This window comes from Ursus americanus, chromosome X (assembly GCF_024610735.1).
Source record: "Ursus americanus isolate L20-20 chromosome X, mUrsAme1.1.p, whole genome shotgun sequence".
Classification (NCBI taxonomy): domain Eukaryota; kingdom Metazoa; phylum Chordata; class Mammalia; order Carnivora; family Ursidae; genus Ursus; species Ursus americanus.
In genome coordinates this window covers 83800769-83814393 of record NC_142164.1, presented here as the reverse complement: position 1 = coordinate 83814393, position 13625 = coordinate 83800769, and the positions used below count along the sequence as shown (strand labels likewise).

General features: G+C 43.7%; 1 protein-coding gene across 9 annotated transcripts in view; it reads left to right on the top strand.

Annotated features, from left to right (window-relative positions):
• Positions 1 to 13625, top strand: part of KRABD4 (KRAB domain containing 4) — a 66671-nt gene that overhangs the window by 17085 nt on the left and 35961 nt on the right. For 3 of the 9 annotated variants that reach the window (XM_045795975.2, XM_087860304.1, XM_045795978.2), the window contains one exon: positions 7006 to 7998. The exons of 4 other annotated variants lie outside the window; for them this stretch is intronic. In XM_045795975.2, coding sequence (XP_045651931.1) covers positions 7006 to 7262 — 257 coding nt within the window. In that variant the 3' untranslated portion in view covers positions 7263 to 7998. 2 more of the 9 variants (XM_087860308.1, XM_045795977.2) reach the window with 1 other exon arrangement.

Genomic DNA, 13625 nt, shown 5'->3' with positions numbered 1-13625 from the left:
TATTTCTGTTCTCCTTCTGGGTTTAGGCTTTATTTCTTTCTCTTTCTCTTAGGATGTTCTTTCTCCAGCTCTTTAGGTATAAGGTTAGCTTGTGTATTTGATACCTTTCGTGTTTCTTGAGAAAGGCTTGTATTGCTGTATGCTTCCCTCTTAGGACTGCCTTTGCTGCATCCCAAAGGTTTTGAGCAGTTGTGTTCTCATTTTCATTTGTTTCTATGAATTTTTAAATTCTTCTTTAATTTCCTGATTGACCCATTCATGCTTTAGTAGGTTGCTTTTTACCCTCAATGTATTTGAGTTCTTTCCAAATTTCCTCTTGTGATTGAGTTCAAGTTTGAAAGCATTGTGGTCTGAAAATATGCAGGGAATGATCCCAGTCTTTTGGTACCAGTTGAGACCTGATTTGTGACCCACTATGTGATCTATTCTGGAGAATGTTCCATATGCACTTGAGAAGAATGTATTCTATTGCTTTAGGATGGAATGCTTGGAATATATCTGGGAAGTCCATCTGGTCCAGTATGTCATTCAAAGCCCTTGTTTCCTTGTTGATCTTCTGCTTAGATGATCTGTCCATTGCTGTGAGTGGGGTGTTGAAGTCCCCTACTATTATTTTATTATTATTAATATGTTTCTTTAATTTTGTTATTAATTGGTTTATATAATTGGCTGCTCCCATGTTAGGGGCATAAATATTTATAATTGTTAGATCTTGTTGGATAGACCCTTTAATTACGATATAGTGTCTTTCCTTATCTCTTTTTACAGTTTTTGGTTTAAAATCTAATTTGTCTGATATAAGGATTGCTACCCCAGGTTTCTTTTGATATCCATTAGCATGATAAATTGTTTTCCACCCTCTCACTTTAAATCTGGAGGTGTCTTTGGGTCTAAAATGAGTCCTTTGTAGACAGTATATCGACAGATCTTGCTTTTTTTTTTTTTTGCTTCTGAATCCCAGCCCTTTTTTTTAAAATGTTTTTTTATTATATTATGTTAGTCACCATACAGTACATCCCTGGTTTTTGATGTAAAGTTCGATGATTCATTAGTTGCATATAACACCCAGTGCACCATGCAATACGTGCCCTCCTTACTACCCATCACCAGCCTATCCCATTCCCCCACCCCCCTCCCCTCTGAAATAAGTCAAGCAGAGAAAGACAATTATCATATGATTTCTCTCATCTATGGAACATAAGAACTAGGAAGATTGGTAGGGGAAGAAAGGGATAAAGAAAGGATCTTGCTTTTTTATCCAGACTGATAACCCATGTCTTTTGAGTTGGACATTTAACCCATTTACATTTAGGGTAACTATCAAAAGATATGAATTTAGTGCCATTGTATTACCTGGAAAGTTACTGTTTCTGTATATTGTCTCTGTCCCTTTCTGGTCTATGTTATTTTTGGACTTTGTCTTCACTTAAGGGATTCCTTTAAGTATTTCTTGCAGAGCTGCTGTAGTGATCACAAATTCTTTTAGTTTCTGTTCATCCTGGAAGCTTTTTATCTCTCCTTCTATTTTGAATGACAGTCTTGCTGGATAAAGTATTCTTGGCTGCATATTTTTCTCGTTTAGTACCCTGAATATATCATGCCAGTCCTTTCTGGCCTGCCAGGTTTCTGTGGATAGGTCTGTTGCCAGTCTAATGTGCTACCCTAGTAGGTTATGGACCTCTTGTCCCAAGCTGCTTTTGGGATTTTCTCTGTCTCTGAGATTTCCACACTTCACTATTATTATGTCAAGGTGTTGACCTATTTTTATTGATGTTGAGGGGGGTTTTCTGTGCCTCCTGAACTTGAATGCCTGTTTCCTTCCCCAGATTAGGGAAGTTCACAAGTATAATTTGTTCTGGTATACCTTCTGCACCTCTCTCTCTCTTTCTCCTTCTTTTGGGATCCCAATTATTCTTATATTGTTTTGCTTTATGGTATCACTTATCTCTCAAATTATCCCCTCATGATCCAGTAGTTGTTTATCTCTCTTTTTCTCAGCTTCTTTATTCTCCATAATTTTGTCTTCTGTATCACTAATTCCCTCCTCTGCCTCATTTATCCTAGCAGTTAGACTCTCCATTTTTTATTACATCTCATTAATAGCCTTTTTGATTTCAACTTGAGTAGATTTTAGTTCTTTTTTTTCTCCAGAAAGGGATTCTCTAGTGTCTTCTATGCTTTATTCAAGCCCAGCTAGTATCTTTATAATTGTTGTCCTGAACTCTAGTTCCGACATCTTACTAATGTCCATACTGATTAGGTCCCTGGCAGTCGGTACTGCCTCTTGTACTCTTTTTTGAGGTGAGTTTTTCCATCTTGTCATTCTGTCCATAGAATGGATGAGTGAGAGAAGAAAATACTGAAATGGCAACAACGACCCCAGAGACATATACACTAATAACTAAATCAGAAGAGACCCAAAACTGAAAAAAAAATTTTTTTTTAAAGAGAGAGAATATAATCAGACAGGTGAACAGAACAGAGCAATACACTGGATCCTGAGTGTATTTTGTTCTGTTTGTTAGAAGAAACAACATCCCAAAATTGTAAAAAAAGAAAACATATTTTTACAAAAATAAAATTAAATACAATGTAAGGATAGAATTTAACTGTAAAGATGAAAATCAAAAAAGACTTTAAAGAAAGAAAAAAGAGAATATAATCATATAGGTGAAGAGAACAGAACAATACACTAGATCCTGGGTGTGTTTTAGTCTGTTTGTTAGAAGAAACTGCATCCCAAATTGTAATGAAAGAAAAACTTAAATATACAAAAATAAAATTAAATATAATGAAAGGACAGAATATAACTGCAAAAAATGAAAATTAAAAAAGACTGAAGTTGATAAAATAAATTGGTTGAAAGGGAAAGAAAAAAAATTAAAATTGAAAGACTGAAGAATCATGAGGAAAAAACCCCTGAATTCTGTATACTGCTTTCCCCTAGCACTGGAGTTACGCAGTTCCGTGTGATTGGTAAACTTGGTTTTAGCCGGATATTCTTGGTGACCATCTGGGGTCGGGGCCTGCTGTGCTAATTCTCAGGCGTCTTTGCCCCAGGCGGAATTGTACTGCCCTTGCCAGGATGCTGGGCTAAGGGGTTCCAGATTGCTCCATGTGGCTTTTGTTCCCTGAAGGCTTTCTGCCTTTCTGCGCTGCATTAGAGGATGAGAATGAAAATGGTGGCCTCCCAGTCTCCAGCCCCAGAGCCAAAAGTTCACGCCCTCACTCCTCAGTGCGCCCTCGGGGAAAAGCAGTCAGTCTCTCCTGCTTCCCTGGTCTCTGGCTGCGCGCCATGCGCACCCGGCCTGTGACTGAGCACGTCTGTCTCAGGCATGCGACCCCAGTTCGAGTCTCCGAACCCTGCGGACTCCTGTGGCATGCACCCACTCCTCCTAGTGGGGGAGGGAGAAGGGGGGTCTCACCACGATTCTGTTGCTTGCTGGGCCCCTGCTCAGAGAGCGGTCTCCCAGCTGTGCGGGGGTTCACAGTTCATGGCAACACCAAGCTGAAAGCCCACTCCCCGGTTCGGTTCACAGATCACAGCCGGCTTCCCCACTGCAATGCCTAGGAGCTCTGCCGCACTCAGGCGTCCCCGTTCTTTCTGTGACCCTGAAGATCCTGAGACCACACTGTCCCACCTAGGATTCTGCCCCGCTTGGCTGCCTGAGCACCTTTCAGACAGGGATGCGCCTCACCGGACCAGACTTCTCCACATTCCGATTTTGTGCTCTGCTGCTTTATCACCCTCTAGCCGGCTTCCAGAGGCTCCCTCCCCCCGCGGTTCATCTTCCCGTATATTGCCTCGGATTGCTTCTCCGCACCTCCTGCCTTGCAGAAAGTGGTCGCTTTTCTATTTGCAGAGTTGCAGCTATTTTCTTAGATCTCCGGTTGAGTCCACAGGGGTTCAGAATGATTTGATAGCTATCTAGCTGAATTCTGGGACCAGCCGAAACTAGGGTCTCCTACGCCTCCGCCGTGTTGGAAAGTCCTTGATGTTTCAGTAACATTTTTTAAAAGACTTCTTTCTCAGTTAATTTCCCTAGCACCCTTCTCGAAAATTAGTTGAATCAGGGGCGCCTGGGTGGCACAGCGGTTAAGCGTCTGCCTTCGGCTCAGGGCGTGATCCCGGTGTTCTGGGATCGAGCCCCACATCAGGCTCTTCCACTGGGAGCCTGCTTCTTCCTCTCCCACTCCCCCTACTTGTGTTCCCTCTCTCGCTGGCTGTCTCTATCTCTGTCGAATAAATAAATAAAATCTTTTTAAAAAAAAAGAAAATTAGTTGAATCAGTCTGTATGCCTGTACCACACTGTCTTAATTCTGATAGCCTTATATTAAGTGCTCACATCAGGTAGTGCAAGTCTTCCACATTTGTTGGTTCTTTTCACAATTGTTTTGGCAACTGTAGGTCCTTGCTATTTCCATATAAATTTTAGAATCAGGTTGTCAATTTCTAGAAGAAAAAGCCTACAGGGGATCTTGTTGGAGATTGCCTTGAACCTGTGGATTCACTGACTCTATGGTTATGCCAACTATATCGAGTCTTGTCACTTATCAACAGTGTATAGCTCTCCATTTATTTAGGTGTTTTAGAATTTATCTCAGTAATATTTTATAGTTTTGAATGGACAGGTCTTACACATATTTTGTTGAAGTTACTCCTGTTGTATATTCTTACAACATGAAGAGTGGGGTTTGTGTTTTGTGTGTTCATAATTTGCATCCAGTTTTCCATTGGTCATTTCTAGTTTATAGAAATTTCACTGATTTTTCTGTGTTGACTTTGTATCCTGGGACCTTCCTCAGCTCCCATATTAGTGCTAGTAGCTTTTTTTGTCGATAGTTTGGCATTTTCCACATGAACAATCCTGTAGTTGTGAATAAAGACTGTTTTTTTCCTTCCTTTCCAATCTGGATGCTTTTATTTCTTTTTCTTGCCTTATTGTACCAGCTAAGATCTTCAGTATAATGTTGACTAGGTATAGGGAGAGCAACATCCTTGCCTTGTTCCTGATCTTAGGCCAGAAGCATTCATTCTTTCACCATTATGTATAATTTACCTTGTAGGGTTTTTCATAGATGCCTGGTAGAGGTTCAGGACATTTCCTTCTAATTCTGGTTTTGTGAGAGTTTTTAGTCACGATTGGGTATTGAATGTTGCAAATGCTTTTATGGGTTAATTGGTATGATTATTGATATGTGAATGCTTTTATGGGTTAATTGATATGTAGGTATGATATACATACATTTTATGTATATCGTTGGATTTAAGTCTGTCATTTTATCACTTTTCTTTTTTGTCCTCTCTTTTTTGGTTGTTGTTGTCTTGCTTCCCCATTCCTCTCTTTGGAATATTTGGTTATTTTTTTACGTCATATTTCTATTTTGAGATAACTGTAGATTCACATGCACTGATAAGGAAATAATACAGAGAGATTTCCTGTACCCTTATGCAGTGTCCCCCCAGTGGTGACATCTTGCAAAACTATACTACAAAATAGAACCAGGATATTGACATGAATGCAGGTAAGATACAGAACATCTCCATACCATAAGGAATTTTATAGGCAACCCATTTCTTCCCACCCGTATCCTTGCCTTTCCTTAAACCCTGGCAAGTACTAATTTGTTCTCCATTTTTATAATTTTGTCCTTTCTAGAATATTATACAAATGGAATCATGTAGTATGTAATCTTACGGGATTGATACTTTTCACTCAGCATAATTCTCTGGAGAGTCCTCTAGTTTTTGTATTAGTGTGGCTTCTTTTTTGGCACTGAGTAGTATTCCATTCAATGGATCCGCCACAGTTTACCCATTGTTGTGTGCATTTAAGGTTCCTCCATGTCTTTCTGCAGCTTGGTAGCTCATTTCCTTTTATTGCTGAGCAGTATCCCTCATATGGATATACCAGTTGGTTCATCCTTTCAGCTACTGAAGGGCTTCTGGGCTGCTTCCAGCTTGGGACCATTGTGAATAAAGCCGCTATAAAGCCGTTATTTCCACATGCAAGTTTTTTGTGGACTTTAAGGTTTTTAATTTTTTTTACTACGAACTCCTTTTATTTATTAATTCATTCATTTTAGAGAGAGCAGACCCACGAGCAGGGGTGGGGAGGGGCAGAGGGAGAGGAGAGGGAGAATCTGGAGCAGGGCTCCACGTTCAGCACAGAGCCCGATGCGGGGCTCAGTCTCACAACCCTGAGAGCATGACCTGAGCCGAGATCAAGAGTCGGACGCTTAACCAACTGAGCCACGCAGGCGCCCCTGCTGTGAACTCCTTTTAAGTGAGAGTTATTTTCCATGGAAATTCTGTGTACTCTACGTTGTGAAAGCACCACTGCAGAACTGTTTGGATAGTGCCACAGCCGAGGCCCAGTGGTTTCCACTAATGCAGGACCAGTTGTTCGGGGGATTTTACAACTTCTAGGTTTTGTAGTCTACTTCACATGTCCATTTGGAGTGCGTGGCTACCTGTGGCACAGGACTAGGGTTCTCATGTCTTGTAAGTAACTCCTGATTGTTCTGTTTTCATCACCCAGGGGGTGACATCTTTCTAGTTCCCGTTTTAAAAGCTGCAACGTCCTTTATGACTTCCAGCTTTTAGGAGGTAGCTCAGTTCTAGTTCTTTGTGTCTAGACATTTGTGTCCTGTGGCCTAGAACCCACTCTGCTCATGAATTAGAGCCTTAACCCCCCAACTGCAAAGCCATACAGCATCAGCTTCTGTTGGCCCCTGACTTTAAATCTCCCCTTGATTTTTGTCCCATCATATTCTTCACTGATCTTCAGCTTGACTGAGTGTTAATTATTTTTGTTACAGATGGGCCAGCAGTTCTCTATGCTTGCAGTCGGAGGAGGTGGCGGTGGTGGTCACAGGGAGAGCCCATCCACGTCAGCCCAAGTCCTGGGGACAGGGCTTCACAGCCAGGCTTTTCTGAATTAATTTTAGCCCATAACACGATACACAGTAGAAATGATGACTCACTGCATTTGTTTCCCTAGAACTCGGGCAAGGTGGAGACCGGATAGACAACTGCGAGGAAAGCCAAGACCAGCTTCTGTGGCAAGCTGCATTCGTAGACAGGGAAGCACAGAAGGACCAAAGTGGCCAAGAATTCACAGCCTTCAGAAAAATCACTTATCCAGGCTCAGACTTTGTTTCTATAAGGCAAAGACTCTCTAAATGTTACTCACGGGGAAGGTGTTCAAAACATAATTTAAACTTTCTTTACGGAAGTAAAGGCTTTTTCGTTTCCTAAAGATATTACCTTAATGGGTTTTTCTGCTTCTCGGCAACACTCTTAAGCAAGGAGGATAATGACAGTCCCACGTACCCCAACCAAATGCATATCCTGATGTTTTACAGCTTGAGGAAACAATCATAAGGAGTGTGTTTAAGACGCAGAGAGAGTAAGCAATATAGCAAGCATTAGCCCCCCACTCCGAGTCACGGTCCGTGGCTCCTTTGTGAAGCCCGTGTGTGTGCTCTTCCACAAGGCCCTTCGTCCTTCCCGACCTCACCAATGGCAGAAAGGTGGCAACGTTGCATGTGGTCATTTACTACTGTCTCATTTACTGTCTTGCATTTAAATGTTTAATAGAAAGTAATAAGCAGACTTGCACTTCCGTGGACATTGTAGTTGGTCTTGCCAGGCCAGCAACCATACAACAACTAGGGGGAGAAAGGGGATAAGTGGAAAAAAATATGTTGGAGCTGTTGCAGAGCAGTGGAAACAATGAGGACTAAATGAATTAAAATTCTGGAGAGTGAAGTGCCTTTTCTAGGTGACCAGACAATTGCTGTCCGTTATCTGGAGGTAGTTGCTGATGCTGGGTGTGAGCCGAGGATGGGGCTTGGCCCAGGCTGACAGACTTTACAAGGGGAAGGAGATCCAGAGGAGCTCGTGGAGGTTATATAGGGCAGACTTGCAAAGAAAAGAGCTCCAGGAGCATGACTAGTTTTGTCCATAGGATGTTTGCTGAGTTTGTGATGGGGCGGGGGGGTGGATAGCGGGCTGGGCCAGAAATGCAAAGTGAGCCCTTATGCACTCTCACATGCTTTGGAAACAGTTCAAATCGAACCAGAGGCCTGCACGATCACAGAGCAGGAGGGTAAAGAGCTCAGCTCAATATGCCTGAAGGGGGAACTAAATCTCAAGCAGTCTCAGGTCTGGGGAGACAGAGACCCAAGAGGCTGTCAAGCAGAAGTGCGGAAGGGATAGCCTGAGGAACAGCACTAAAGAGAGCTAGCTGATCTTACCACTGCAGTACAACCCTGGTTGGTTTGAGGTAACCAGGCCCAGACTTTATCTGCCGAATAGAGGAAAAGGCAAACTGTACAGGTTTTTAGTATACGGTGTCTGATACAGGTTACTAGACATGAGAAAAGGCAAGAAAGATGTGGTCGTTAAAACAAAATGAACGACTGTGGTAGGCACGCTTCTAAGAATGACCCCCACAGACTCTCTTTATAATCCGCCCCCACCCTGTGACTGTGGGTAAAACCTGTGAATATGATGAGACAGCATTTCTGTGGTTGTGTTACATTCTACGGCCAAAGGGACATGACCTGAGTGGACCTCATCTTTTCATAGGAGCTTTCTAAAGGCAGTTCCTCCAGCTGGGTGGCAAAGGAGGAATCCAGAGATTTGAAGCTATGGAAGGGGTTCAACAGGAGAGATTCTCTGTTGCTGACATGGGGAAGGATCTGTGAGCACTGTCCGGGATCTGAGAGTGGCCCCTGACTGCCAGCCAGCCAGAAAATGAGGGCCTCAGTCTGGCAGCCATAAGGAACTGAATTTGGCCAACAACCTGAATTAGATTCTCGCCCACAGCCTCCAGATAAGAAGCCAGCCCAGCCTACACCTTGATTCCCACTTTGTGAGACAGAAAGTAACTAAGCCCACCAGATTTCCGAGCTGCAGAACTAAGAATTGATAAATGGGTGTTGTTCTAAGCCACTGTTTGTAGTAATTTGTTTCAGCAGCAATAGAGAGCTAACACAGAAAACCCAGATGAGTTTGACATTGGACTCAGCAAAAAGCACTTTAACCATTAATATAACAAAAATAAAGGAAAAGACAAAATGGGTGAAAGAGGATTTAAATTGTTAGAATCTCTAAAAATGGATAAAATATGTATGCTACAAGTGAAAAAAATACAGTAACCAAGAACTCGTCGTGTATGGGCTTAACAATGGATTAGACACAGAAGACAGGACTAGTGACTTTGAGGACCATAGGCTTGTCCCAAGGAGAGGGAAAAAGTGCAAACAACTGCAAGCAAACTGAGAGGCATTTGGGAAACAACCAACACGTAAAGCACGTGTAACTAACTAGAGCAGGAACAGTTCCGAAACAATGGTAAAATTTTCACAAGCCAATGAAAGAGATCAAGCCATGGGGTCAAGAAGCTCTAAGAATCCCACGCGAGAGTAATACAGTCGCACCATTCCATTTCCAGCCATGATGGAGTAACCAGGACCAAACTCCCCCCCTGCTGTAAACAACTAGATATCATAGATACCGTTACGAGGCTAACAGTTTTCATATGGTGAGCAAAGGCCATGCAGGACTGTAAAGCTGAGAACGAAAAGACCGTTGAGGTGGGCCCTTTGATGGCCTTGGCTTTCTGCTGGGAGGCACGTAGCAAAATACAACGTGGTGGGGGGGAGTCCCAAGAAGAATTTGGTGGTTCGTGGAGTTGAGAAAGAGATGAGTGCTCAGGAAGGCTGAGGCAAGTAGAAGTTTCAGGGCACGATAGTACAAAGGAGGGAGTTGTTGACAAGAAAGAGCAACAGAAGTAGGGAGTCCCCTCCTTGAGAAGAGGGGAATTCACCCAAATCTGTAGGTATTACAGGCAAAGTCTAGCAAGCATTTGGTGCACATTTTGTCTTGGCTCCTGGCCTCAAGAGGCTATGGAAAGTTCCATCTAGAAATTCCTTGTGAAAAACTCCAGCAAAGCACATTTAAAAGAACCTACATGGCCTCTTCTGTTCCTGCTGAGCTTCTGTAAATAATCAGGCCAAGTTGTTAAAACTAGCGTTATTTTACAAACAAAAGTTAATTGGGCTATCTATGGTAAAAATGAGGGTGATTATAGAGAAAAAAAGATGTTTCGATAACATACCTGAGTAAATATTAGATTCTAATACCGTTTTTTTAAAAAAATTTTATTTATTTATTTATTTATTTGAGGGAGGGAGAGAGAGAGAGTAGGGGGAGGAGCAGAGGGAGAGTGACAGGCAGACCGCACTGAGCACGGAGCCTGATGCGGGGCTTGATCTCACGACCCCGAGATCATGACCTGAGCTGAAATCAAGAGTCAGTTGCTTAACCTACTGAGCCACCCAGGCGCCCCTAATACTGTTTCTTATAAGCTGGACTAGATCCTCATTTCTTCTAGCGCCTGACCGCCACTCTCCAAACGAACATTTTTAATTTTTCTCCCGCCTTTGAGTTGGACTCATTTGAAAATGAAAGCCGCCCCTTTTTCCTGAAGCCTTGCAAACTAAACATGAACAGCTGGGCGCGAACTTAAGAGAAATCGCCACAGCCAGTCGTGTGTAGGTGATCGTCACGCCTGTCGCTGTGTGGGACATTGAGAGACCTCGAGACATTTGAACTGCAATCCAGGGAAATATGTCAGACTGCCACTGCCGCTCTCAGTGTAGCTGAAGAAGTTTCAAGCTTGACAGCTAGAAGTCTCCACCGGCTGTCCTCAGGACCCAGAGACTGACTTAAGACTATGACCTAATCATTAACCAGTGTTTTTCTTTGTTTCCATAGAAATGCCTCTTGTTTAATACCTGATTCGTGAACCAGAGGCCTAACTTTGAAAGTGCACCTGCGTCACCATCTCTTAAAATGAGTTTAACTAAACGGACCTTTTGTCAGGACTAAGAGTGCCTCCATGAGTTACGAGCTAACCGACAGCCAGCATCATATTAAATGGCAAAAGCCTATGAACACTTTCCCTCAAGCTCATTAAGTTTTCCTCGTCTGTATCGACTCTGCTGATAAGCCTGGCATCCCTAGGAGTAAAACTGATGGGCAGTCCGTAGGGATGCTGTTTAATTATGATCAGAAAAGGGCAAAATTCAAAGAGCAGGAGTCTGAGGGCAAATTGCTTCATTAAAAAGTAAGGGTCCCTTGCTCAGTTCCCAGATCTGAGCCAGATTTCAGACCTGGAACCAGTCGGAGAGGTGCCCACGTCCCTCAGAGGAAGGACCCTACATCGTTGTCCAAGGGCAAATTGCTTCATTAAAAAGTAAGGGTCCCTTGCTCAGTTCCCAGATCTGAGCCACATTTCAGACCTGGAACCAGTCGGAGAGGTGCCCACGTCCCTCAGAGGAAGGACCCTACATCGTTGTCCAAGGGCAAATTGCTTCATTAAAAAGTAAGGGTCCCTTGCTCAGTTCCCAGATCTGAGCCACGTTTCAGACCTGGAACCAGTCGGAGAGGTGCCCACGTCCCTCAGAGGAAGGACCCTACATCGTTGTCCAAGGGCAAATTGCTTCATTAAAAAGTAAGGGTCCCTTGCTCAGTTCCCAGATCTGAGCCACGTTTCAGACCTGGAACCAGTCGGAGAGGTGCCCACGTCCCTCAGAGGAAGGACCCTACATCGTTGTCCAAGGGCAAATTGCTTCATTAAAAAGTAAGGGTCCCTTGCTCAGTTCCCAGATCTGAGCCACATTTCAGACCTGGAACCAGTCGGAGAGGTGCCCACGTCCCTCAGAGGAAGGACCCTACATCGTCGTAGCAGGTATATGTTGCCCTGAACTATCGCCATTTATTTGGGTGACTACAGACCGAGAAAAGGGGGACTTCCCAGATATTTCTAGGACTGCTGGACACAGCATTCTGAGTTCATGTTTATACCCAGACCCTCAAAGCATGATCATGGCCCTCCTATTAGAGTGGGGGCTGAGTGCTTGCTTAAGTCCGACTCACAGCGGCCCACTGCATCTGCAGACGTGCCCAGTGGTCATTTCCCAGTCTTAGCTGTTGGATTATGTCCATGGTGGGTCCTTGGCCTGTGTAGTAAGATCCTTCACAGTGGGGGAAACAAAATGGAAAACTCTTGCTTTCTCCCTCCCGCAGCAACCAAGATGGTAAACTGAAACCAGTATTGCACCCCTAGGGGATGATGGAGATCAGCGCCACTAGTAAAGACTTAAAGGACGCAAGGGATTAGTGGTCCCTAATCATATTTCTGTTTAATTCATCATTCTGGCCCTTGCAGAAACCAGTTAGAATAATGGGATAATGGGATAATGAGTTTGAACTACCACAGGCTCAAATACACAAAGTTTAACTTCATGAAAGAGAAATGCAGGCCTCTCCGGGATCTGGAGGGAATGTATTCCACACCCAGAAGTCCTTCTCTGGCCCACGTACCAGGCGACAGAAGGCTGCCAGCTTTGAGGCGGCCTAAGGCAGGAAAGACTGTAGCAAGCCCAGGCTGTTGTGCAAGCAGCCTCGTTGCTTGGACCCTGTGATCTGGCTGGCCCTATGGTGTCAAGGGTGTCAGCGGTGGGAAAAGGTGCAGTGTGACTCGGGTCCCTGAGCCTAGAGGGAGGCCATGGAATCTGCAGTAGAGACTACTACTTCTGAGGAACCACTGCTGGACCCTGTTAGACACCATAAACCCCATTCTGTCACACTGTGCCAGACCGTCTACTGAATAACACAAAACGGCCGATTTTCAGTGTGGCCCAGAGCAAGGGTGCACTTTGAAATAGGTCTGGTCCACCAGGCGCACTGTGTCTCGGGCTGTATGACCTAGCGTATCCTGTGCTGCTTGAAGTGGCTGTGGCGGATAGAAATGATGGGTGGAGCCTTTGGGAGGTCCCTGTATGAGTCACGGTACAGTCCATGAGGATTTGGGAGTATAGCAACGCCGTCTTCTGCAGATAACTATTCTTTGGAGAAAGTTTCTAGCTTGCTCCTCCCTCTGCCCTTTCTCAGCCATCCCCCCTCAAAGTTAATAACTACCCTGAATTCTAATACCAGAGAGAAAACTTCCATAGATAGGAAGGTATGTTTGTGACCCTGGAAAAATGGGAAAAGGCAATTAGAAACTCTAGGAAAATAAAGCACTAGGCAAAAAAGTAAATAATTATTGGAAATCATTTGCATTTTCCTAAGAATTTCATTTTATATTTTGTTCATATTATTCAGTTATTTTAAAAGACCGTGACTTGTGTCTATGTCTGAATTACTTGTGGGTCTGCTTCTACTATCCACTTTTTTCTTAACTTGACCCTGGGGGTGCCTGGCAATTTTCAGTTGAATACCACGGTGCGTGAGAAATTGTAGAAACTCTAGACGAGCTCCAGTTCCTGACAGGCAGTTACATAAATTACTTTAATTCAGTTAGCTAGTGAGCTAATTCAGTTAGCTGGTGAGCTCATTCAAGTTGGGGCATCAATCTTCTAAAGATCTGGTTTATATTTACTTCCCCCTAATTCCTAAGGCCCTTCAGATTCCAGCTGAGAGTCTTGTGGTATTTACCAGGGCCCTTCGTCACTGGTGGGATCTGAAGTCCAAGTTTGAGCACCTTGGGACACGGTTCTGCTGAAAGCCCTCCTTGGTACCTCAGGCGCTTGCCTGTTCTGCATC